The sequence below is a fragment of the Sminthopsis crassicaudata genome, chromosome 1, assembly GCF_048593235.1.
Source record: "Sminthopsis crassicaudata isolate SCR6 chromosome 1, ASM4859323v1, whole genome shotgun sequence".
Classification (NCBI taxonomy): Eukaryota; Metazoa; Chordata; class Mammalia; order Dasyuromorphia; family Dasyuridae; genus Sminthopsis; species Sminthopsis crassicaudata.
Genome location: NC_133617.1, coordinates 704,641,103 through 704,668,092, shown reverse-complemented (window position 1 = coordinate 704,668,092; position 26,990 = coordinate 704,641,103). Strand labels below are relative to the sequence as shown.

The 26,990-nt window shown below is 38.7% G+C and overlaps 1 protein-coding gene across 1 annotated transcript in view; it reads left to right on the top strand.

Annotated features, from left to right (window-relative positions):
• Nucleotides 1-26,990, top strand: part of SLC6A11 (solute carrier family 6 member 11) — a 165,068-nt gene that overhangs the window by 86,516 nt on the left and 51,562 nt on the right. The window contains exon 6 of the mRNA XM_074283907.1: nucleotides 7,533-7,667. Coding sequence (XP_074140008.1) covers nucleotides 7,533-7,667 — 135 coding nt within the window. The remainder of the gene's footprint in view (nucleotides 1-7,532; nucleotides 7,668-26,990) is intronic.

Genomic DNA, 26,990 nt, shown 5'->3' with positions numbered 1-26,990 from the left:
GGTCAATTAAAACAGGATACAGTATAATTACCACCAATTGTGCTAACCTTTCTATTCATCTGGACTTGACCTATGGGAAAGGAAAAGCCAACAATAGGAGAAACTCCTTTTTTTCCCCCAGGGGTTTGTTTAGAACAGTTTACACTTCATTTAACTAGGACTCCCAGGACCTGACAGATTAGTCTGCAGGGTCAATTTTTCACCTCAGAGGACCTGAGTTATACCACTGGGCTGAGAGAGGTCAAGGTAAAGCCAGGCTTGAGGGAAACTTGTCAAAGACTCCATTGTCTTTGCATGAAACTATGCATGCATAATTTATCATAATGCTTGGAGTTCAAGGACTGGCTGTTAGGATACAGTTCTCCTGTAGGGCTTGCCCTGCTTAGGAAATGGTAAGGATTTGAAGCTGGAAGGAGACAACCTTCTCTTTTTATAGACTGGGAAACAGGTTCAAAAATGGAAAGCAACCTGGTGCAAGGTCATGGAGTGGAAGAAACATCTAAGAGATTTGAGTCGAATTCTTTGAACTCCAAATTCAAGCATTTCTACCTACAGGAAACCTTTTCCTGTTACTGGCATTTCTCTTAACTTTTCCCTCTTTCCAATTATATTATGTTTATTTCATGATTACTTTTTGAGTACATATTATTTTCCTAAAATAGAATAGAAGCTTTTTGAGTGCAAGAATTGTTTTATTTTTGTTCTGTGTCCTCAGTCCCTAGTATAGTGCTTTGTGTACAGTAGGAGATTTAAAAAAAAAAAATAAGCTATTTTTTCAAAATACATGCAAAAGTAGTTTTCAACATTTACCATTGCAAAATCTTGTGTTCCCCAATTTTTTCCCTCCTTCCCCTCCTATCCCCTCTCCTAGACAGCAAGCAATCCAATATAGGTTAAACACATGCAATTCTTCTAAAAATATTTCCACATTTATCATACTGCATAAGAAAAATCAGATCAAAAGTGGAAAGAAAGAGAAAGAAAAAAAAAACCCAAACAAAAGTGAAAATACTATACTCTGATCCACATTCATTCTCCAAAGTTCTCTGTCTAGATGTAGAAGACTCTTTCTATCACAAATCTATAGGAATTGCCTTTGTAATGACAGAGAACCTGAGGCAAGATAGAGATTAGAGAGTTTTTAATATCTCTTAATGGAGAGCTTGGCTGAGGGCAAAACAGGATCCATGTTGGCCCCAGTCAGCTGGATTGGACTCTTGTCTCAAAGTATCCTGCAGGGCAAGAGGGATTCTTGGATTCTTATAGGGCTCCAGCAATCGGGGTAACAAAGGGAGGGTGGGGTTAGAGCTCTGGTGAGCAGGAACTTCTAGGAATGGACCATAAATTCAGTTCTGGCAGGTTGGGGGTAAGGAAGGATCATAAATTCTGATAAGTTGGGAGACTAGGAGCCACTGAGTCTGAGATAGGGGATATGCCCCCCTAACTTGAAATTAACCATCTGCAATTCAAATTCTGCCTTAAACAGTTATTAGCTGTGTAAACCTGGGCAAATCACTGATCATCTCTGTCCTAATGGCCAGGAAGGGGGGTTGCCATCAGGGAGATTGAGGCAGAACAATTCAGGAAAACTGAGGCAGAACAATTAAAGGAAATTGTAGGATAACACCTTGAATCACCTCATTGTTGAAAAAAGTTGATCATCACATAATCTTGTTGCTACTTACAATGTTCTCTTGGTTCTACTCACTTCACTTAGCACCTGATCATAAGCCTTTCCAGATTTTTCATACAGTAGGAACTTAATAAATGTTTAATAAATGTTTGTTGAATTAAATTCACAGAATCATAGAATTTATATTTTCAAGCAGAATGGATAAAAGAGGCTATCTAATTCAATCCTATGATTTCTACATATCAAACCTTTGAGGTTATAAAGAAATCTTAATCTCTGAGATTATTATGCTATGGCTAGAATTATTTTCTGACATTTGTGGGAGTGGTGTGATACAAAAAGGACAGGCTCAAAAATTGAAAAGAATTTGCTTCAGTTTTTAATTTTGATATTTGCTTACTATGGGCTATCTTCCTCTCTCTGAGCTTCCATTTCTCTATCTTTAAAATGGACTATCGGAGAGGAAAGCACTGTGATAACCTTTAGGTGCTAAATAGTAATATTAATTTCTCTAGGCTAAACATCACCAGGCCCTCCTGCCAATCATCATCTAGCATGGGTGTATGTCCCCTCAATTGTCTTGTTTCTTTCGCATGCTTTTCAACTTATTGATCTCTTTTCAAAATGGTAGTTCCCAGAGCACTCCTGCATTGCAGAAGTGTCACCTCCTTATTGCTGGAAGTTTCTCTCTCAAAGCAGCCCAAGATCCCACTAATTGTCATGACTTCCATATTGCATTGTTGACTTATGTAATATACATAGTCCCCTAAAGTGACAGCATATGATATTAAAATATATCATATAGCATTTTAGAGTTTACAAAGCTTCTTTCTTATAATAACTCTGTGGACTAGTATAGATATTATTGTCCCTTTTTATATATAAGAAAGGAAACTCTGGTGAGTGAGAGATTTTTTAAGTCCTAGAAATACATTACATTATCTTTCAATTAACTTAGTGATGTAAGTGTAAAATTATTAGAATACTAGTTTTTCAAAGAGAAAAACTGATATAGATGCAGTGATATTAAGTATCCTATGGAGTAGAAGGAAGGTAATATTTGGAGTCAAGACTTGAAAGATGTGAATTTGAATTTCATTTCATTTTCATTTTTATGATAATGCTTTCTGCCTTCAAAATACTTTCTTGTCTCTATTTCTATCTGTTTCTGTATCTCTTTTTGTCTCTTTGCCTCTATCTCTGTCTCTGTCTGTCTGTCTGTCTCTCTCTCTCTCTCTCTCTCTCTCTCTCACACACACACACACACACACACACACACACACATACACACAAAGCTGGACCATGTCTTTAGGTAAGATGACTGATCAAAAGTTGTTTAGCAGAGCTGGAGCTACAAGTTAGATCTCCTGATATCTCACATCCAATATTCTTTCCATTAGATCATGAAACCTCTTAGGGCATGAGTAATGGGAGGTGGGGGAGAGGGAAGTTTCCCTGTCTCTTTGAAGACTTGTGTGCTTATCCAAGTGACTTTACAGAAGTTATTTACTCATTCTGGACATTACTGCATTCTACAATTGGCAGTGTGATAGTAAATGTTTAACAATCAACTCTCCAAAAATAAAAATAAAAAATATAGTTCCTTTTTGGTTTCATACTCATTATCAATATTTTCCCATCACTTTTTTCAAATATGATCAATCAAGAAAACAAATCCTGATATATAGCAGTTGCCTTCTTCTGAGGTGTATGTAAAATGTTCACACTGAAAATAACAATCTTTTTTTTTTGTTTGAGCTCCAACATTTACTGCCAAAGATTATAGATTTAAAGCTGGAAAGGACCTCAGAGGAAATATTCAGTCCATTTTACAAAAGGAAAAACTGAGGTTCAGAGAAGTGTTTTCTTCCACCAAAAAGAAATTCTTTTAAAAATACTGAACTTCCTAATCTGCAGAGTGAGACAATTGGTACTGAAACTTCCTTTCAAACAAATGGAATTTCCATGGAATCCCCAGCAGTAAGATGATTTTTTTTATTTTAATAGTTTTTATTTACCAGATATATGCATGGATAATTTTACAACATTGACAATTGCCAAGCCTTTTGTTCTAATTTTTCTCTCCCCCCCCAAATGTAGGTTGACCAATACATGTTCAATAAAATTAAATACAATATATGTATACATGATCAAACAGTTGTTTTGCTGTCCAAAAAGGATTGGACTTTGAAACACTGTACAATTAGCCTGTGAAGGAAATCCAAAATGCAGGTGGACAAAAATAGAGGGATTGGTGTATGTAGTGGTTCATAGTCATCTCCCAGAGTTCTTTTACTGGGTGTAGCTGGTTCAGTTCGTTACTGCTCTGTTGGAACTGATTTAGTTCATCTCATTGAAAATGGCCACCTCCACCAGAATTGATCATCATATAGTATTGTTGAAATGTACAACGATCTCCTGGTCCTATTCATTTCACTCAGCATCAGTTCATGTAAGTCTCTCCAGGCCTTTCTGAAATCCAGTAAGATGAGTTTAAACAATTTGAAATTCAATGGTCCCAAATTACAAAAGTTGAATTTAGCCCCTCCCATCTAGTATACTGGAATAGAGCACTAATGTGAGGGTAGAGAGAGACTCTGGATTCAAATCCTTCTACCTCTGAATACTTGTGAACATTTCACTGGACATCTCTGGCTGTTATCCATCCAGGGTATGCTTTAACCCCTCATCTCTACCTCCTGATTTTACTGACTTAATTCAAGCTCAAGCTAACAGACCATCTTTTCCAATTTCCCTTCAATAGTCACAGCTTCTCTCCATTGATTATTTCCAATTTATCCTCTTCCATAGTGTTTTTTTTTTTTTTTTTTTGTATAGTCAATTTTCCTTCCCTATTAGATTGGGAGCTCTTTAAGAGCAGGGATTATTGTTTATTGGATATAAGGACTTAGCTATTCCTTCCTAGATCTTCTTGTCTGGAAATAGTTGAAAAACATCCAGTTTGAGGTGGTAACCACCAATGAGGGAATAGAATGATTGATAAAGATGAATTTGTTTCATAAACTGCTCTCTTTCTAACTTATTTTCTCCTCTGGGTTATGATTCAGTTACAAAATGAAGACTCTTACTTCAATGACTTTTCTTTTTTTTTTTTTTAATTATGTATATATATATTTTATAATATTATCCCTTGTATTCATTTTTCCAAATTATCCCCCCCTCCCTCTATTCCCTCCCCTGATGACAGGCAATCCCATACATTTTACATGTGTTACAATATAGTCTAGATACAATACATGTGTGTGAATATCATTTTCTTGTTGCACAATAAACTTTAGATTCCGAAGGTACATGTAACCTGGGCAGACAGATATTAGTGCTAACAATTTACATTCACTTCCCAGTGTTTCTTCTCTGGGTGTAGCTACCTCTGTCCATCATTGATCAACTGGAAGTGAGTTGGTTTTTCTTTATGTTGAAGATTTCCACTTCCATCAGAACACATCCTCATACAGTATTGTTGTTGAAGTGTACAGTGATCTTCTGGTTCTGCTCATTTCACTCAGAATCAGTTGGTTTAAGTCTCTCCAGGCCTCTCTGTATTCCTCCTGCTGGTCATTTCTTACAGAGCAATAATATTCCATAACCTTCATATACCATAATTTACCCAACCATTCTCCAACTGATGGACATCCATTCATCTTCCAATTTCTAGCTACTACAAAAAGAGCTGCCACAAACATTTTGGCACATATATGTCTCTTTCCGTTCTTTAGTATTTCTTTGGGATATAAGCCCAGTAGTAGCGCTGCTGGGTCAAAGGGTATGCACAGTTTGATAACTTTTTGGGCATAATTCCAGATTGCTCTCCAGAATGGCTGGATTCTTTCGCAACTCCACCAGCAATGTATTAGTGTCCCAGTTTCCCCACATCCCCTCCAACATTCATCATTATTTGTTCCTGTCATCTTAGCCAATCTGACAGGTGTGTAGTGGTATCTCAGAGTTGTCTTAATTTGCATTTCTCTGATCAATAGTGATTTGGAACACTCTTTCATGTGAGTGGATATAGTTTCAATTTCTTCCTCTGAGAATTGTCTGTTCATATCCTTTGACCATTTATCAATTGGAGAATGGTTCGGTTTCTTATAAATTAGGGTCAGTTCTCTATATATTTTGGAAATGAGACCTTTGTCAGAACCTTTGTTTTTAAAAATATTTTCCCAATTTGTTACTTCCCTTCTAATCTTGTTTGCATTAGTATTATTTGTACAGAAACTTTTTAGTTTGATGTAATCAAAATCTTCTATTTTGTGATCAATAATGATCTCTAGTTCTCCTCTGGTCATAAATTCCTTCCTCCTCCACAAGTCTGAGAGGTAGATTATCCTCTGTTCCTCTAATCTATTTATTATCTCCCTCTTTATGCCTAAATCATGGACCCATTTTGATCTTATCTTGGTATATGGTGTTAAGTGTGGATCCATATCTAATTTCTGCCATACTAATTTCCAGTTTTCCCAACAGTTTCTTCTGAATAATGAATTTTTGTCCCTAATGTTGGTATCTTTGGGTTTGTCAAAGATTAGATTGCTATAGATGTACCCTTTTTTGTCCTTTGTATCTAATCTGTTCCACTGATCTACCGGTCTATTTCTTAGCCAATACCAAATGGTTTTGGTGACTGCTGCTATATAATATAGCTTTAGATCAGGTACACTTAGACCACCTTCCTCTGAGTTTTTTTTCATTAGTTCCCTTGCAATTCTCGACCTTTTATTCTTCCATATGAATTTTGTTGTTATTTTTTCTAGGTCATTGAAATAGTTTCTTGGGAGTCTGATTGGTATAGCACTAAATAAATAGATTAGTTTGGGGAGTATTGTCATCTTTATTATATTCGCTCGGCCTATCCAAGAGCACTGAATGTCTTTCCAATTATTTAAATCTGATTTTATTTTTGTGGCAAGTGTTTTGTAATTTTTCTCATATAATTCCTGACTTTTCTTTGGTAGATGGATTCCCAAATACTTTATACTCTCAACATTTGTTTGGAATGGAATTTCTTTTTGTATCTCTTGCTGTTGCATTTTGTTAGTGATATATAAAAATGCCAAGGATTTATGTGGATTTATTTTGTATCCTGCCACTTTGCTGAAATTTTGAATTATTTCTAGTAGCTTTTTAGCAGAGTCTTTGGGGTTCTCTAAGTATACCATCATGTCATCTGCAAAAAGTGATAGTTTAATTTCCTCATTTCCTACTCTAATTCCTTGAATCTCTTTCTCGGCTCTTATTGCCGAGGCTAGCGTTTCTAGTACTATATTGGATAGTAATGGTGATAGTGGGCAACCTTGTTTCACTCCGATCTTACTGGGAAAGGTTGCAGTTTATTTCTATTGCATATTATGCTTACTGAAGGTCTTAAATATATGCTCCTGATTATTCTAAGGAATAGTCCATTTATTCCTATACTTTCAAGAGTTTTTAGTAGGAATGGATGTTGGATTTTGTCAAATGCTTTTTCTGCATCTATTGAGATGATCATATGGTTCTTATTAATTTGATTATTAATATGGTCAATTATATTAATAGTTTTCCTAATATTAAACCAGCCCTGCATTCCTGGAATAAATCCTACTTGATCATAGTGTATTATCCTGGAGATGATTTTCTGAAGTCTTTTTGCTAATATCTTATTTAAGATTTTAGCATCAATATTCATTAAGGAGATTGGTCTATAATATTCTTTCTCAGTTTTCGATCTACCTGGTTTAGGTATCAGTACCATGTCTGTGTCATAAAAGGAGTTTGGTAGGACTCCTTCATCCCCTATTTTTTCAAATAGTTTATATCAATGAGTTTATATTCAATGACTTTTCTTGAATTAAACTATTGGGGGAAAAGCCTCTCTAATTTTTTTTCTTCTCTTGGACAGGTCGTGTATGTCACTGCCACATTCCCCTACATCATGCTTTTGATTCTTCTCATTCGAGGAGTGACACTGCCTGGAGCTTCTGAAGGGATCAAGTTTTACCTCTACCCTGACATTTCTCGGCTCTCTGATCCCCAGGTAGGCTTTGTTCATGGATTACCTTGTCCCAACTCTTCCTCTCACTCACTTTGTGACATTTGTCCATGGACAATGGACAAATGACTGCTTCTATGGACTTACAATCTCTTCAAACTCAATGATTTCATAGACTATACTTTAAAAAGTATTTATGGAGAAACCTATTCATTCAGATCATAAACCAGTGTTCTACTCTTTATGGCACATTAAGTGGCATTTTGCCTGAATTTGGCAGTACCTAGAAAGAAATTAAATTGGGTTAGAGATTTAGATTTAGAAGAGACTTGGGAGGTCATTGAATCTGATCAACCCTCCTCATTTTATAGGAGAGGAAACTGTGGCAGACAGTAGTTAAGTGACTTGCCCAGGTTTACATAGCTAATAACTGTTTAAGGCAGAATTTGAACTCAGTGTCATTTAGTCTTGCAAATCAGAATCTTCACAATATTGGTAAGTGTTCTTACAATTTTAAGATTCTAGGTCTAGGTTAAGAACTAGGTGCACGTGTTTTCCAGTCAGCCCCAAGTATTTAGGTGCACATACCATGCAGTGTAAGGAATGGAGAGGAATCAGTGTGATATGGTGAAAAAACCCAAGTCAAGTCCTGCTGCTAATTTGCTAGGTGTTTTTATCAAGTCACTTTTCTTTCTATGAAACGCAATTTTTGCCCTTGTAACCCGAGAGGATTGGACTGAATGATCATTGACAGAATTAGAAGGAGCATCAGAGATTATAAGTCCAGCCCACTGTACTCCTGTCAAACTGGCCTCCATGCTGTTCCCAGCATTCAACATTCCATCCCCAGTGTCTCCTGACTTTGTACTGGATGCTGGGCTCTATCTTTTGGACTGCCTAATTCCCTTGAAAGATTGCTCAAACGTCACTTTCTACAAGAGTTAATTTCCTACTCTACTCTACCACCAAAAATTCCTTCTTTGTTTATCTTGAATTTATTTTGTATGTCCTTATCTGTCTAAATGTTGCTTTCCCTCATTCTATGGAAGGGCCCTTCCAGCTTTAACATATAATATGAGATGTAAGTGATCTGGGAGCAAGGGCTATTTTTTGTCTTTGTATTTTCCATGCCTAACACAGAGCCTGACACATAGTAAGGCCACAAATAACTTCTGCCAAAATGAATTGAATTGAGCATCAATGATAAGAAGCATTTTGTCTCCTCTGAAAGATTCTGCGGAGGTTCATTCTAGCTGGAGGATTTTTTTAAAATCAGTGTTAGCTAAGGTCAAAGCACATAAACAAGATTTCCATTTGGCTGGGATTTCAATCAAGAGCTCTTTCTCCCATAGCTGATAAGCTGTAAATAACCCTTCAGGAATAGAAGAGAAACATCAGTCTGGAAAGGACCTTTAAGGTTATCCTGCCTGATCCCCTCATTGGTAACGAATGGAAAAAGAAATAAAATCTTCCATGCAAGTTCTGGGCTTTGGATGGTGACACTCAGGACTGGAACAGCAGCTTAGAAACCCATGTCAAAATGCGTTTTGTTCAAGCCTCCCCCTCAGTCCAGGGAACCGTGAAAGGTTGTAGCCAGAGTATATCTGTGCTTGCATTAGACAGTTGGAGGAGTCTTGAAGGAACTGACTCACAATTTTAGATTCCTAGCACATCACCTGAGGCTGTTTCCAGAGATGCACTGAGAGGTTAGAGAAGTATGTTAGCAATGGATGGGGAGGTTTCACACACACACACACACACACACACACACACACACACACACACAAAACACCAAAAAAACCAAGGATATAAAAAGCAGCAAGAATAAAGAAAGCAGCAGGTGCAGAGACTTCATTCCCAGTCTTTTTCCTTTGAACCATTTGGCAGGATTCAATTAAGAGGCAGAAGAATATCTGGGTTCAAGACTTAAATCTTGTTGCTTACTGCCTGAATGACCTTGGATTTTTCAAATCAGTATCAAATTAGCATTATTATAATAACCATAAATTAAATTTATCCATTGAAAAATTCATAATATATAAACATTTATTAAGTATCTATGTGCCAGGCATTGTGCTAAGTGCTGGAAAGACAAATATGAAAAAGGATAGTTCCTGCCTCAAAGAGCTTACAATTCAATGGGAAGAAGATACATAAAAGCTGAAAAGAGGTGGGGAAAAGTACCTGCTATACCGACATGGAGAAGAAAACAAAGAAATCCAAAGTAAGCACAACTCAGTAGGAGATGAGGAGAAATCTGATGAGATCTCAATTCTGTTTCCCTCCTTAAATTGGGAAGTGTATGATTCCATTATCCACTCAGAGTTAGAAGATCAAAGGGCATTGATAAAATGTATTGTTCCTGTTGCTGTTCAGTCATGTCTGACTCTTCATGATGAAGATCATAATCCTCATGATTTGGGTTTTCTCAGCAAAGATCTTGGCCATTTCCTTCTCCTTAGGCAAACAGGGTTAAGTTATTAGCTTAGAGTCATAAAGCTAGTAAGTATCTAAGGCCAGATTTGAACTCATGAAGATGAGTCTTCCTAACTTCAGTATGCACTCTACAATCCACCTAGCTACCCAAGGTGTGAGTGACAAGGCTAATTGAATGATGAGGCTTCCCAATGATGAATTTACTATGGGGTATGATGATGGAGAAACTAAAAAATTCCAAAATGAGTGAAAACTGGACCTCAGTTTCCTCATCTGTAAAGTGAAAAGGTTGGATGAGATGTCACTGGGGAGAGAATTGAAATTTATATCCCATCCCTGACATTTATTACCCAAATAATTTTGGGCAAGTCACTTTACATTCTTGGCAAATCCTTCCTCATCTATAAAAAAAGAGGAGATCAACCTTCTGAGGTCCCTTCTACCCTTAAATCTGTGATATAGCACATCAATTCCAGATTATTATAGAAGCTTCCAATTTTTAGGTTATTCTGCCTGGGGTCTTCTCCATCACTATCTCCCACTATATTTTAGACTTCCCTGCTCCTTCTAATCTCTTTGGAAGTTGTGGAGATCCTCATCAAAAGTGAAGAGGATTTCAGAGCAACAGAGGTCATGTAGTCCAACTCTTGTGTTTTTAATCTGGGGACCACAAGGGGGCGAAGACCAAAAGCTCCCTATTTACTAGTGACTGATAGCATAAATGTCAATGAGGTTATCACTTTGGTAATGCACATGCTGGAGAGTTAGAAACCATTAGCTTATATATATTTTTAGATGTAGTATGGAGCAACGGAAAGAAGCTTCTATTATTAGAGAAGTCATACCTTGGCTCTGCTGCTCATATAATTTAGGGCAAATCATCTTTGTGGATCTCACTTTACTTCCCTATAAGATTAAAAACTTGGAACGGAAGACATTTAAAGTTCTTTCCAGTGCCGTGAGCTTATTATGAATTGGAGGATTATCTGTGGATTTCCATTATCCATAGACTTCTTCCTTCTCTGGTTCTACACTCAGTGACCATGGATAATTGAGAGTTGGCTCCCTTAGGCTGAGAAAGTAGGACAAGACTGCTGCTTAGCATCAATACTTTATCAGGGAAAAGGAGAATTACAGTTAAGGGTTCCATAGGAACCTAGTATTGCTTCTTTTAATGGAATCCTCAATTTAGCAAGTCCAGATGCTTTTGTTGAATATAAGGTTTGCCTTGTTTTTTCAATTTGTTCATTCAATTGTACCAACAAAGGACAGTTTGGTGAAATTGTAACTGGACCTGGTAAATCTCTCTAAAAACCTTGAGTGTTTGGCAGGGACTGGGAGTGGAGGCAGCATGGGGCAATGGGAAAAAATGGTGGATTTGAAACTAGAGGTTCTGAGTTTGAATTCGGTCTCTGCCATTTATTAAAAAATCAGACAAGTCATTTTCTTCCTTGAGCCTCAATTTCCTTGTAACTTAACTGATAGAATTGGACAAAACTGGGGCCCATGAACTTCATGTGTATGTGTGTGTATGTGTATGTGTGTAAGCATATGCATAAATATAAACTTATGTGTATGTATATATATACTCCATATATATGTGTATATAGTCTCTTGATATATACATATATATATGCATATATATATATATATATATATATATATATATATATATATATATATATATATATATATATATATATATATATATATATATCCAGCTTCAGACATTTACTACTGTGTGACCCTGAGCAAGTCATTTAACCCTGTTTGCCTCAGTTTCCTCATCTGTAAAATGAATTGCAGAAGGAAATAATAAACCTCTCAAGTATCTTTGCCAAGAAAAGTCCAAATAAGGTCACAAAGAATCAGACATGATTGAAATGACTAAATCATAACAATATTAGCCTGGGAGTTCCAGGAAGAGTAGCTTACCAGCCTCTGCTACTGAACTTTCTACCCTGCACGTTTGTCCAATGGTAAATATTTGTTGAACTGATACCTGGCATTTCACTTAACTATTCATTCTGGGGGGGAGAGAGACAGAGAAACACAGAGGCAGAGAGACAGACAGACAGACAGAGACAGAGACACACACAGAGACAGAGGGGGGGAGAGAGAGAGAGAGAGAGAGAGAGAGAGAGAGAGAGAGAGAGAGAGAGAGACAGAGAGAGACAGAGACAGAGACAGAGAGACAGAGAGAGACAGAGACAGAGACAGAGAGACAGAGAGAGACAGAGACAGAGACACACAGAGAGAGACAGAGACAGAGAGAGAGAGAGAGACAGAGAGAGACAGAGACACACAGAGAGAGAGACAGAGACAGAGAGAGAGAGACACACACACACACACACACACACACACACACACACACACACAGAAATCAGGGCTGGTTCTCCTAATATGGAGAGGGGGGAAGTAACTGAGTACTTTTGGTCACCAGTAAGATTGCCTTGGTTAAAACTTTCAAAAGGAAAGGAGAGGGAGGAAGGAAACAAGGAGGCAAGCAAAGAAGGTAGGAAAAGGAAGGAAGAAAGGAAAGAAGGAGGAAAAGAAGAAAGGAAGGAATTAATTAAGGGAAGGAGGGAGGGAAAGAGGGAGAGAGGAAGGAAGGGAGAGAGGGCAGGAGGAGGGAGGGAAAAAGGAAAAAGGAAAGGAAGGAAAGGAGGAAGGGAGGGAGATGTGAGAGGAAGGAAGGAAGGTAGAAAAGGAAGAAAGGGAGGAAAGGAAAGAAGTAAATGAAGAAAAGAAGAGGAAGAAAGAAGGGAGGGAAAAAAAGAAAAGAAAGGAAAAAGAAATAGGCAGGAGGATTCCCACAGCCATAATTCGATACATTGATTGGAGTGTTCTTACATTATTTCAAACCATCACATGTAGATTAAATGCCTATGATGGGCAGGTCACTAGGTAGGCACTGGCTATATTCTATTATTACTATGTGATATCTTCAATGTAATCATTTCCTCTAAAGATCGAATATGGCCAGTTTGTATTCCCAGTATATCCTTCCATAAATTTACCACAAGAAGTCCACTCGATGCAGTTGTTGGAAGATTATCCTCATGCTTCTTTGAATTTTGAATACCAGTGAAACATGTTAAGTATCCATCATTATTTATCTTCCCTCTGTATCTATCATCTTTTCTATCGATGCCTTTCTTTGACATTGATTATTCCTCAATAAACATTTATTAAAAACCTGCTACATACTTAGAGGTACAAGAGAAAAAAATGATATGATCCTTGCTTACAAGGAGCTGATTTCAATTGGGAAACTCATGTCCATATGTAGATATATACAAAACAGGGGCCAGGAAATTGAAAGCAATTGGACAAGATTGAGAGACTTCTCCTAGCAGATGGTACTTGGGTGAAATCTTGAGGGAAACCAAGGCTTCTGAGTGATTGAGGCAAAGAGGGAATACATTCTAGGCTGGCAAAAAGGTCAGTTAATTCTGTTCCCCTGTTTAATTATTTGCCATGTGTCCTTATTGCTCTCTGGAGTAATTGGGAACCTCTGGATTCTCAAATTAATTTCCTTGGGGATTGAACTTTACTAAGACTCTTAGCCATGCAATAGAATTGCAAGGATAATGTGTTAAAAGGATGAAGACAAATAAAATGTATATTAAAAGCTTATTACAAGGCACTTTGTATATAAAAACAAATAAGAGAATCCCTGCCTTCAATGTACTTACTGCTGATCAGGGAAAACAGAACATAGGGAGAAACCAAAAAGTAGAGATGGGGAGGATCCAGTAAGGTAGGAAGATATCCCTGGGGAGGTGACTCAGAGGCATGGGCCCTAGCATAATAAGGGAGAAAAAACACTTATCAGATTCTGAGGTTCTGGTGGACAGAATGAGGATGACATGGTGGGGAGAAGGCCAAGAAGGGAAACCCTGAAACAAAGGCCCTGGGGATTACCAATTAAAAAAAAAATAACAGGATCTCTCTTCTTAAGAAACTTACAATCTACTAAAGGGAGTCCTAGAGGAGTTAGAGTAGAGAATACTTATGTGTAGTGGATGGTAAAAGATAGGTAGGATGATAAGGGTAAGGAAAAGATCCCAGCAAAGAGATCTCTGATGATTTAAAGATGGGGAGAACATATTTGTTTGGGAGAGATAAAAGAGACTGCCTTGAAAGGAGAGAACGATTCTGAAAGATGGAGCTAGGAAAGGCTCAACTAGACTTGGAGAAAGCATACATCATGGCAAGTTCCAAGAAAAAAGTTATGCTGGAACAGAGAATGTGAGCAGGGCAATAACTGAGGGAAAAGGCAGAAGCAGCTGCCAGTGGGCCTGCAATGAATGCTGAGATGTGGGTCTTTCCTAGAACCACATTCGCCATCCACACATCTCCACCCCCAGCCAAACCAGGTCACTTTTTAGAAGTCACCTCCACAGTCGTGGAGTCAGAGACCCTTTATGGACAGCTAGCTTCCATGATAAAAGGATCAATTAAAATCCAGTCAATCGAGAAGAACTAATTAAGCATCTACTATGTGTCAGGCATTAGGGATACACAAACAAATATGAAATTGTTCCTGCCCTCAAAGAGCTTACATTATATCAAGGGAAACTACAATATATGCGTAAGAATAAACATATATGTCTATAGAAATATATACACATATATACATATGCACCTATATGTATGCATGCATATGCACATATGCCTATATACTCATACACTACACACATGTATACCCATCTATACATACAAACGTGTATGTATGTATGGACAAAGTCAAGAAGGAAGTGGATTAGCAACTGGGCAGAGCAGGAAAGCCATCATTCAGAAGATGACTCCTGAAGGTTAAGGGCAGCCATGAGGAGGGAGGGCATTCCAGGATGAGGTGCTGGGGAAGGCAAGAATGGGGGATGGTCAGTACAAAGGATTGGAGACAGAAGCCAGGAGGTGCCAGAAAGACTAAGAAGGCCAGAGTCTGGGGGAGGAGGAATGTAAAATAAAACTGGAAAGGTGGGTTGGAGCCAAGCTCTAAAGGAGGATCCTGTTTCTCTCATCTGACAGAGTGAGGAGGTCAGACCTGAAATATCCTGAGAGATAAAGCAAAAAGATCATTGAACAAGAAGGTCGCTGGGGGGCTCAGTGGATAGGGTACCAGACCTAAGTTCAAATACTTCCTCACGTTATGTGATCTTGGGCAAATCACCTCTGTTTGCCTCAGTTTCCCTAAATGTAAAATAGGGATACCAATAGCACCTACCTCCCAGAATTGTTAGAAGAATTAACAAAGATAATGTTTGTTAAGTGCTAGGAAAATCTTAAAGTACAAAAATAAGTGGTAGCCATTATTACTTTTGAATGGAATTGGTGACCTACCAAGTCTTAACCCTGGTTCTGCTCATAATTTACTATAGGACCTTAAGCAAGTCATTCCCCTCCTCCAGGACCCCATTTATTTATCTGTCAAAGGGAAGAGGGGGCTATTACTGGATGTCTAAAGCCCTTGCAGTTCAGAGAGTCTGTGGCCAGCCTCTCTCCATAGGATGCTTGGCCATTCCTCTCCTACACCCTCAATGGGAGGGTAAACAGGATTAGTGTCCTGGTGGGCTTTACTGTTTACAGAGGAGACGAGGTGGTGTACACACAAGTCTCTCAATTCCAAGGCAGCTGCCTCTACTCGCTTTGCTGACAGCTTACAAGTGCTTCTGACATGCCTATTTGCAGTATCATTAACATTTCTAAAGAAACACAGTCACCAGACTGTACTAGAGCTTCTGAGATGCTGCTCCCAGGCTGTTTCTTTAGCATGGGAAAATCCCTTCTTCCCTTGGACCCCCTGAGCCTCTCCAGAGCCTCTGATGCATTCGTTTTTCTTCAGGGTAGATTAAGTGTTTAGTCTGGGGTTTCAGCCCTCATTTTCAGAACTACCTGCCTTCCTGCAGTGAAGGAAGTTGAAAGGCAGTGAAAAAAAATAAGTATAAATAAGGTCTCTGTCTTTGGGTGGCCTTCCCAAGCTGTGCTGGCTCTGCTGTTGAAGAGAGAAGGCTTGTGCACCAGGAGAAGCTAAAAGTAAAGAAGACCTGGACAAAGGCATCTGGCTGAGTTGAAAGATCCTTGGTCTTGGAGTTAGGAAACCTGGGTCAAGTCCCTGCTATACTCATGTGATCTTGACAAAAATTGAACCTCCTTGGGTGTCATTGTTGTCCAGAAAATGAGGACTAGCCCCGTGAGGATCTGAAGAATCCATCCTGTCTCTGATGTTCTCTGTTCTAAGGCCCCTCTTAGTTCTAATGTTCTGTGTTCCAAGGGCCCTCCCAGCTCTGACATCCTGTGCTCTAAGAATGCTTCCAGCTCTGACATTCTCTGTTCTAAGCACCCTCGTAGCTTGGACATTCCATGAGATTGTCAGACTGATATATAGGATGTCAGAATGCCTAAGGTGGCTAATAAAGGGATCATGGGGTTCCATTGTCAGTGACATGGTTTCTCTGTGTGACTTGGAACAAACCTCTTTGCCTCACTAGCTTAGACCCCTTCTCTGTCACAAGGGGAGAAGAATCCCAAGGCTGACTCCTAGTAGTTTATGTTTGAATAAAGCCTTACACTTTCCAAAGCTCTTTCCCCCCTTGTGAGACAGTTGGGGCATGTCAGAGTTATCATTCCATACCATCATTCTATACCTGGGGAAATAGAATCTAACAAGAGGTGATTTAGGGGTGTTATACTTGGAATAAGGATGACCTGAGTTCAAATATGGCCTCAGACACTTACTACTGTCACACGAAAAGTCATTTCACTTCTCTGAGGTACATTATCTTCATCTCTAGGACTCTTTAAATATTCCTTGAGCCCTTCCAGCTCTCACTCTTGATCCTGAAATGCTGCACCCCTATGATTTTCTTAAGGGGAGCAGGATGGTACAATGGCTAGTACACTGCACTTGGAATCAGGAAATCTAATCCTTATGAGTTCAAATCCAACCCCAAACACTTACAAATGGTATGATCCTGGGAAAGTCACTTAACCATATTGTCCTCAGTTTCCTCATCTGTAAAATGAGCTGGAAAAGGAACTCCAATACATATTTCAGAAAACCCTAAATGGGATCATGAAAAATTGAACACAAATGAGAAAAAAAATGAAACAATAATTAATGTACATACTCAGGTTCTCTAACGCCAAATTGAAGACTCTCTGCACAGCATCATGATGCCTTTTCATAGCCCCAACAAGTGGGTAACACAAGTATTAGCATCCCCATTTTATAGATGAAGAAATAGGTTCAAAGACACACCACACAAGCTAGTATGTATCAAAGGCAGGATTGAGACCACAACACTTGTGTCTTCCAGTCCCAACTTTTCTCTCTGCACCATACTGTTTCTCATAGGACAAAGAACTGACGGACATTATTACTACTCTCTGGCTTGTAAGTAGAAAATTCCTCTGGGTCCCAAACATTTCTGGACTACTTCTCCCATGAACGCACAGGCTTTTTTGGGTAGCTACTAATGGAAAAATCCAGGTCAGCTATGCAGAGGTCCCAATACAAGAGCCCTCTCTCCCTGTCATCTGCACCCTTGGAAGTTAAATGACTTGCCAGGCTCACAGAGCTAATAAATATCTTAATTTAAACCCAAGTTTTTCTGACTCGAAGCCCTACCCATTATGCCACAGAGTCCATAATGCATCTTTATTATTAATATTCCTCCACCCACTCCAAAGGGGAGCAATTCTGTGGGAGCAATCATGGGGCCAATTTTCCTTTTGATCTTGTGCATTCAATGCTGGAGGAATCACTGTCTCTGTGCCTAAAGGGAGTGGCTTGAACCTCGGGCCTTTCTTGTTGACTCAGTAAATTAAGATTTTCATCGAGAAATGTGAAGCTCCATAGTGGCTGGACTTCTTTGTTTCTGTGTAGTTGGCATTCCGTGCTCTGTTATAACTTTCTAAACATCTATTTGTCTTCCCTGTCGACTCTCTGGTAGCTTTCAAGAATGGAGTGCTCCTGCCTCGGGCTTTTTTTATGTTCCATCTTTTCAGCATGCTGAGGAGCTGTGTGGCCTTGCAGGCAGTCACATTCTCCCTGCTCCCCAGTCCTTCCACTCCCGCTCCTCATTGTGTTCCAAGTGTGTGTTTGGAGGGTGAGAACAGAAGGGACTGTCTCCGTTCCAAAGCCCAGGATCTGCTTTCCCATGGCATGACCCAGTCCCGAGGCTGGCCTCCTTGGCAGAATGGAAAATAGCAAATCAAGCCCCGCTCCTGAGGTTTCTGAACACACTGAAAAGGATTCATGGTCAGTCCTTGCTCAGGGGGAATGCCTGAATCGTGAAATTACCACAGAGTAACAAATCCAGTTGTGGAAGCTGGTGTTCCAGATGTGTGAATTAAATATTATTCCAGTTTCTTAAACTGTGGTTTATGATATAACTGAATATGGGGGTTGTGACATTGTGATTTATTGTTAGCAAATGTTTGATTTGGATAACTGTTTAAGATACCTATACATCCAGGGTCATGTAAAAATTTCTTAGTTGAGTGAGAAAAGTTTAAGAAGCACTGTTATAATGGACACCATTTCCTAACCTTGAACTCGGATCTCAGAACACAGACTGAAAACACATTTTGTCATGGAAATTCATGCCCCAGGATACTGGGATAAAAAGTTAAGAATCCACAGAACAGGACCAATTTTTAGGAATTTTAGGGATCTAAGAAGAGAGGCTGTTAAATTTACGATACAATGCAGCATCTGTCTAAAATATATGTACTGAGAGATACTTCTATGGGCTATACATTTTATTGTAGGTGAGCCACATAGATAGTCTTCCTACATTTAATGATCTTTCCTGTGTGGATAATTGGAAATTTTTTCAATTAATATTTATTTTCTCTCCCTTCCACTCCTAATTTAAAAGGAAACAACAAAGAAACCCTTGTGTCACATAAGCATAGCCAAGCAAAACAAACCCCTACATTGTCCATGTCCAAAAAATGTGCATCATTTTGCATCTTGCATGGATGATTCACCATTGAACAGAAGGGAGAAAGGAGGCTGAGTTCTTTTGTAGAGAAGTGCTCCGTTCTTTTACCAACAGGAAACTTCTTCCTGAAACAAAGGACAGTGTTTTAGCACCAATATCCTTAATGTTGTACAGCTGTGAATCATGGTGCTCTTTGGTCTGAGCAGAATCAGAAAAAAAAGATCACTCAAAGGACCACAAAAAGGTGCCTGAGATGACTGCCGTTAATTACACAGGGAAAAATGATGGCAAGAATGTTGTCCTAGAATCCATGACTGTGGGAAAATGGGGGAGGCGTCAAAAGAGGGCCCCTGTTAAGAAATGGATATGGCTTAAATAGTCTGTGGCTATCTCTGCAAGAAGCCCTTCTTCACACGGGATGGACTTGAAGTCATAGTTGAGTCACACAGTATGGATGGATATAGGGATTTATTTACAAATCATTTTGCTCATATATTTCATTGCATCTTCAGGTTTAGCACAACATTAGGTGCTTAATGAATGCTTATTGACATACAACTAGTAAATCAACAAGCATTTATTAAGCACCTATTATAATGCCTGACATTGTGCTAATTTCTATGAACACAAAAACAATTTAAAAATATGATTCTTCCCTAAAGAAATTTACATTCTAATGGCCAAGACAACACACAAACAACGATGGATCAACAAGATATATATAGTAAAAATGGAGGATAAGGGACATAGTCTCTTGTAAATTTCAACTTTAGGTCTTATAAACCTTAACATTTAAAGTTATAGACTTTAATAGTTATAGACATGGCAAGGATATTTCCCACCTTTTTTTCAGATATGGTGTTACAGTGACAAAAATGAGATAACAGGGAGTCAGATCTGGAGTATCTTCTTCAGAGCAGGAGCTACCCTTTCTAGTTGAGAATTGCTCATGGGGGAAGGGCTGGATTTATAATCCCCAAACCAGATTTTAGATCTTGCTTCTGTTGTTTGCTATTTATATGCCTTTAGTAAGTCAATATATCTTTGTGGGTTTCAGCTTTCTCATCTATGAATGAGAGGGTTAAACTAAATCAGGGATTCTTGACTTTGTTTGGGCCATGCATCCTTATGGCAGTCTGGTAAAACTACAGACACCTTCTGAGAATAGTTTTAATTCACAAAATACAAATGATTTTAAAGGGAACCAACTACAGGAAAATGCAATCATCAGAACATTTTTAAAATGCCAATGATCCCTTTGGTTAAAAGCCCTTGGAATAGAGAATCTCCAAGTATCTAGCTCTAAGCCGATGGTTATCTTGCTATGTTACAAGTTGTTTCCTCTCCATGAATGCCTGGGTTGGTCTTTGACCTCATTCATCCAGTGTAATTAATTGCAGTCACTTTTTAAGTATAGAACTCCATGGTGACAGAAAGGCAGTTAACATTCCATCTTCCCTCACTTCCTGAAAGCCCCTTAATGGGGAAAGAAGTTGTCCTATCGATCTTTTTTTGCCCTCAGAATGCCTGACTAAAGTGTTCTGGCCCTGCTTTAATACTGGCTTTGGGGTGACATTCTGTCATCAATGTTTTTTAGGAATTTTGACAGGACCTCACTTCTCTGGTACCTTGTTTGTAAAGCATTACTTGGCCCTCACCCACTTGTCTGTTTACAGCTTGGCAAGATGCCCTTACCCAGAGGAGTCCCTTCCAAAGCACATGAGAGACCACACACACACACACACACACACACACACACACACACATACAGACACATACACAGAGTTTGTTTGAGGGTCCCCACCTCTCCCAGCATGGTAAACAGTATTGGCTTTGTAGGGGGGTCAAGAAAAGAAGCTAGACTTTTTTACATTCTGTTTCAAGGTATGCAAAGAGCTTTTCTTTCAATAGCCTTCTTAAGTAGTTAGCATATGTGTGATCCTGATAATGCTTATTTTATAAATGAGAAAACAGAATTGGAGAAGTTCTTGACCAATGTCTAAAGGTAGGAAGAAATATATTCAGAACTAACACCAGATCTTCTGACACCAAATGCAATGAACTTCCCAGTACACCATACTGCCTCTGACTTTTGGTAACATCCCCCTGCTCCTGGAAGGCCCATAAGGAGAGGATATTTATGGAGAGGGACTAAAGACAAACTGGCTTCCAAGATAACTGAAACCCTTTTATAGAGTTGGAGATTCAGACTGGGTTTTTGTTCATATAGGGAACTTCCAAAGGAATATATCTACCAATGTGATTAATACTAAAGCTATGAATCCATGACCTTCCTCTACAAATTGCTGCTATACATATTTGTACACACAGATCCCTTAACTTTTGTCTTTGATTTCTTCAGGGCATAAACACAGCCTGCTAGTGGGAAAACGAGTCAAGGGATATGCAATTCAGTAACTTGGAAGCCATAGTTGCAAATTGCTTTTCAGATTGGTTAGACTGATTCACAACTCCATCAGCAGAACATTAATGTGTCAGGTTTCCCATAGCGCTTGCTTCCTTTATCACTTTTTCTCATCTCTGCATGTCTGAGAGTCAAGTGGGACAACAAGATTGCTTTAATTTATATTTCTCTAGTTGTGAATAATTTGGAGAAAAAAGGACAAGGTCCCCCATTCCATTCTGAGTCATCATTTGTGGCTTGACTTTTATGTTAGCATTGGAGCCAATGACTCTGGAGGAGAGAATGAGGCTGATGAGTTTGGACAGCTCCATCTAACTTAAATCCAATTCACCTGTAAGTCAAGACATGCCCCCCCACAATGTATTGGTCCTCTTCCAGAGCAAAGGATAAACGACAGCAACAAAGCATTGGGGCATTAAGGGATTGGTTCAGATCACACAGACAGTATTTGTCAGAGATAGGATTTCATCCCAGATCTAATGTGTGCCAAAGCTGGTTCAAAACGAGCTCTCTGTCAGCTATACCCAACATATCAAACTCACAGCCCATGTAAGCATGTGGCCCACACTTCCCAATGTAGTCTAATGGAAAATGGTTTACAAAACAAAACTAAAATAAAGTAAAACATAGACAGCATTACATTTGAAAACTAGTCAATATACATTGACTTTGCATATTTTTGTGCGTATAATATACAACATACATAAGGGATCCTTATTTATGGTTTAGTGGCTACCTTTCTACTTGGGTTTGATATCATTGCAGTATACTATGAGTGAAAGCTTTACATGAAATAATAAGATCTTAGTGTTGGTACGGATCTTAGAAGTAATACTGTTCATCAGCCCAACTAATGAAGGAAGTCCTTTTCCAGCATCCTTGATGGTTTTTACTTAACCCTGTTCCTTTATAGGGAGCTCATCTTCTCAGAAGGCAAATCATAGCATTATCAGAGAGGGTAATAAGAGAGTTCATTCTTATATTGAGCTAAAACCTGTCTCCCCTTCTTTGGAAATTCTACCTATTTGAACTACTACCCAACTCTACCCTCAAGAGCTTTCTCTATCCCCTGCCTGGACCAGTATAAATTCCATTCTCTCCATGACAAAGATGTTTAGAAACAGCAATCATATGCTAGTGAGATCCTTGCCTTAGATACTAACGAACTATATATTTCTGGGCAAGTTATTAATTTCTCAAAACTTTAGTTTCCTCATCTGTCAAATGAGAGATGAATACCTATAGTATTTAGTTTCTAGAGTTATCACAAGATGAGTGCTTTGCAAACTTGGCAACCCTTAAGGCACCATTTAAATATGAGTTATAATTCTAACTCTTGAGCTATCAGGGAACCAAAAAATGAAGAATGGGAATAACCTATGCTATAATAATAAATGTCTGTACCATGGAATGGAACTGCTCCAATTTTCTCTGGAAAGTCTCCAATGTTAGAGATGGGAAGTGGGGGAGGGGAAGGCTCTCAGTACCAGAATATTACAACAATTTGGATGGTTTGTTGAGAAATTATTAGTTAAGGACTTAATAAATATCCTGATTTGGAAAGGAGATCAGATTCATGCCTGGTAGATTTTTTAAAAAATAGCCTGAGCAGAACTTAAACATTTAGATGCATAATATCCTTTTCAAAGTAGTCCCATGGGAAAGTTCAGGCACTTATTCAGATAAGACTGAATGCCTTTTTTTTTTTGGAAATTGCTTCTGAGGCTAGTTTAGGAGCCACATAAGAAGTATGTTAATCCTACCTCAATTTGGATCCTTAGGCCTTTTGACCAGTACAAGATAGGGTATACTAGAAAGGGGATGCTAGAGGTGGACTTAACTAAAGAATGGTGATGTTTCCAATAAAAAGGGACTTAAGAGATCTCCATTAACCCCTTTATTTTACATTTTAGGAAATAAAGGCCCAGGGAGTTTATACATTTTTGAAGGTTACAAAGATATTAAGATGAAGAACCAGGATTTGAATTGAGGACCCTAGTTATAGATGACCAGGCTTTGAGATATTGTTCTTTTACTCACTAGGACTGTGACTATAGGCAGTCCTCCTTCCCTCTGAGTTTTGGGTTCCTCTTCTGGAAAATCAGGATAATCTCTTTATGTAGTAACCACTGCTCAGGATTGATGGGAAGAAAATACTTTGAAAGCTAAATATCTTTAATGAAAAGAGCTAGACAATGCAATGGATAGAATGCTGGACCTGGAGCCAGGAAGATCGATCTTCCTATGTTCAAATCTGGCCTCAGACACTTGCTATCTGTGTGACCCTGGACAAATCACTTTACCTGTTTACCTCAATTTCCTCATTTGTAAAATGGGCTGGAGAAAGAAATGGCAAAACATGCCAGGATTTTTTTGCCAAGGAAAGCCCAAAATGAGATCATGAAGAGTTGGACCAAACTGAACAACAGCCATAATTATTCTAAATCTACACAAAATTTAAGATATTTTGATTACTGACTACAATCTTCCACCTTTCTCATGACTGATTCTCAGAAACCATGAGCTCTTTTCAAACATCAGACCAATTTTATAACTGTAATGTATAGTCCTGCCTCTGATATTAAGTAGCTATGTGGCCCTGGACAAGATGCTTCACCTCTTGAAAAATCAGTTTCCTCATCTGAGGAATAATATGCTTTGTTCTATTTACCTAGGAGAGTTGAAAAAAGGTAGCACTTTGTAAACCTTAAAATACTATGTAAACTATGACACATATTATTACCAAATTAATCTTCCTAAAACAGGCTTGACTGTGTAAATTCTTAGCTAAAAAAAAATTTCAGGTATATCCTTTTATCTCTAGAATAAATGCATACTCCTTAGCCTGCCAGATGGGCAGGGAGGCAGCATAAATTATTTAATATGCACTGTGCTGAAGATATAAATACAAGCCCCCTCCCCCCCAAAAGAGACACTGTCTGCCTTCAAGAAGCTTATATTCTAATGAGAAGGGAACATATAAAAAGGCACTAAAAATCAGAAAGCTGGTGGGGAGAGGTACCTGTGTACAGCATGGTGGTAAAGTCCAAAAAGTCCGAAGCACAAAGAGAAGAAGGATGAAGTATGACTGGCTTGGGCCCCTGCCCAACTTGGAGACCCTGGAAGGAACTCACCAATGGGAGCAGAGGGCTAAGAGGGTGGAGCAGGACTAAGGTCTACAAAGTGAAAAGCACAGCCAAGAGGAAAATCATTTCCATTTAAGTCTCTTTGTGATCTTATTCTTTTCCTTTCCTTATGTTTTTAAACTTTTCCATGCTTATTCTCCTCTATGCAAATTATGTTCTAGTAGCTGTTTGGCCACTTTGTCCTGGCTTTTGCAAGGCCATTTATCCCCTGCTCCTCCCTTTGAGATGCAATGATTTCCTTGATTCTCCTAACTGAAAGTCTGATTTTTTTCAATGTGATTTTTACAATATTAATTAATGACTCATTTTGTGCAAGGCATTATTAGGTGCTAGGGATGTTGGTACAAAAGTGAAACACTTACTGCCCTCAAGAAATTTGCCATCTACTAAAGAAATCTAACATTTCCACAAATTATGTGTGTGCATGTGTGTATGTGTGAGTAGAGAGTAGAGAGCATGAGAGGCAGACAGAATCAGAGAGACAGAACAAGAGAGAGAATGAAAAAGAGAGAAAGGAAAAAGGGGGGAAGGAGGGAAAGAGGGAGGGAGAGAGAGGGACATGAAGGAAAAAAAGGGAGGAAGAGAGATAGAGAGACAGAGACAGAAACAGAGAGAGAATGAGATGGAGGGGGGAGAGAAAATGAAATAAAGACAGAAAGCAGAGAGGCAGAGACAGAGAAAGAGAAAGGGGAGAGAAAAACAGAGACGGAGAGGAGACAGAGTCAGAGCCAGAGCAGAGACTGAGAGAGTGCACTGCCAAAGAACTATCACTGGAAACAAATCTAATAGTCTAATCCTGTGTTAGATGGTGTAGCATGTAAGAGAAGTATAATGCCCAAAGGTTCTTCCTTTTGGGAACTGAAGAGATTTTGAAACATCTTATTTTTGTGGTCTTGTGGTCTTTTTCTTAACTCTTTTCTTGATTGTGATCTTTGGAATTCTTTGATGAGCTAAAAAGCCTTGGTTAATAAATCTTATTTTCTGTTTTTATCATTATTATTATTATTATCATTTAATTGATGCTATTATTATTTAAATGATACTTTAAGGTTACAAAACACTTTATTATCTTCTCAGATGCTCATAGCAATAATAACAGCTGACATTTATATAGCATTTACTATGTGCCAGGCACTGTGTAAAGCACTTTACAATTATTATCTTTATGATCTCCCAACAACCATGAAAGGTAAATGCTATTATCATCATCCCTATTTTACATATGAGGTAAACAGAGTAAAATAGCCTGCCTAGAGTCACATAGGTAGGAAATAACTTAAACTTGATTTTAAGCAAGCCTTCCTGACTCCAGGCCTGGCATTCTATCCATAGGGCTACCCAGCTGCTCCTCTGTGGTGGATACATATTACAAATGAGTAAAATGTGGCTCAGAGGGGGTGATATGATTTGCTAAGTTCTCCCAGCAATTAAAGCATCAGAGTCAAACCCAAGAACTCCTGATTTCTAAGCCAGAGTTTTTGCCACCCATGCTGTCTCTTAGTAACAGTGACTAGCTTATGTGAGCTTGGCCAAGTCCTCTCACTCCCAAGGCTTCACCTGTAAAACGAGGGCCTCTAAAACCTCTTTCAGCTCTAAATCTATTATTCTATGATTCCCTGGACTAGGACTAGATGGTCTCATCTTGTGGTGACTCCTATTTGAGAAGCAGACAGTCCAATAGAAAAAGAGCCAGAGGTGGACAGTGCCTCACGAAAAACACTGGCATGGAAACCCTGCTTTGAAGGTCTTGACTCTAATTGAAGGGTATTTGGGAACGAGAAGGATTCCATTAGTGGAAGATAAAAGGAAACCACACACAGAGTGCAAACTTCTGATGGAAACTTGAAATCAAAACAGAGCAAATGGAGCCAGGCCAGTTGTCAGAGCCAATGGAGTCTGAGCTGAGCAGGACAGACTCAGATCTGGCTGGCCAAGACAAGCCTTGGATCCCCAGCTCATTCTCATTGACTCAGCCATGTGCTTCCCAGAGTTTTCTTGCTCCCAGGTCACCCAAATGGAGCTTATAAGAGAAGTAACTGTGATCAAAGCTCTCTGAGATAAATATTTCTCTAGTTTTTATAGAGGTACAGAATCATAAACTTTAGAAGTTAAAGGATATCAGAAGCCATCTAATCCAAGTCACAACCAAAAGAAATCCTCTTCCCTAAAGTTGTTGTTGTTCATCCTTCCTTCTTGAAGACTTCAGAAGGGTGATGTCTTGAGTTGAAAGTGAATTGGATTTAAATGAGGCAAAGTCTCCTGTCTCTCTCTAAACTCCAGAGTTATTTGAATCTAGGAGCAGGACATAGGTCATGATGACTGGTGATGGCCCCAAAGGCAGTGAGAGACCTTGAACTTTTTAAGTTAAGGCATTTTTTAGATCGTGGTTCATATATAAGTGGTC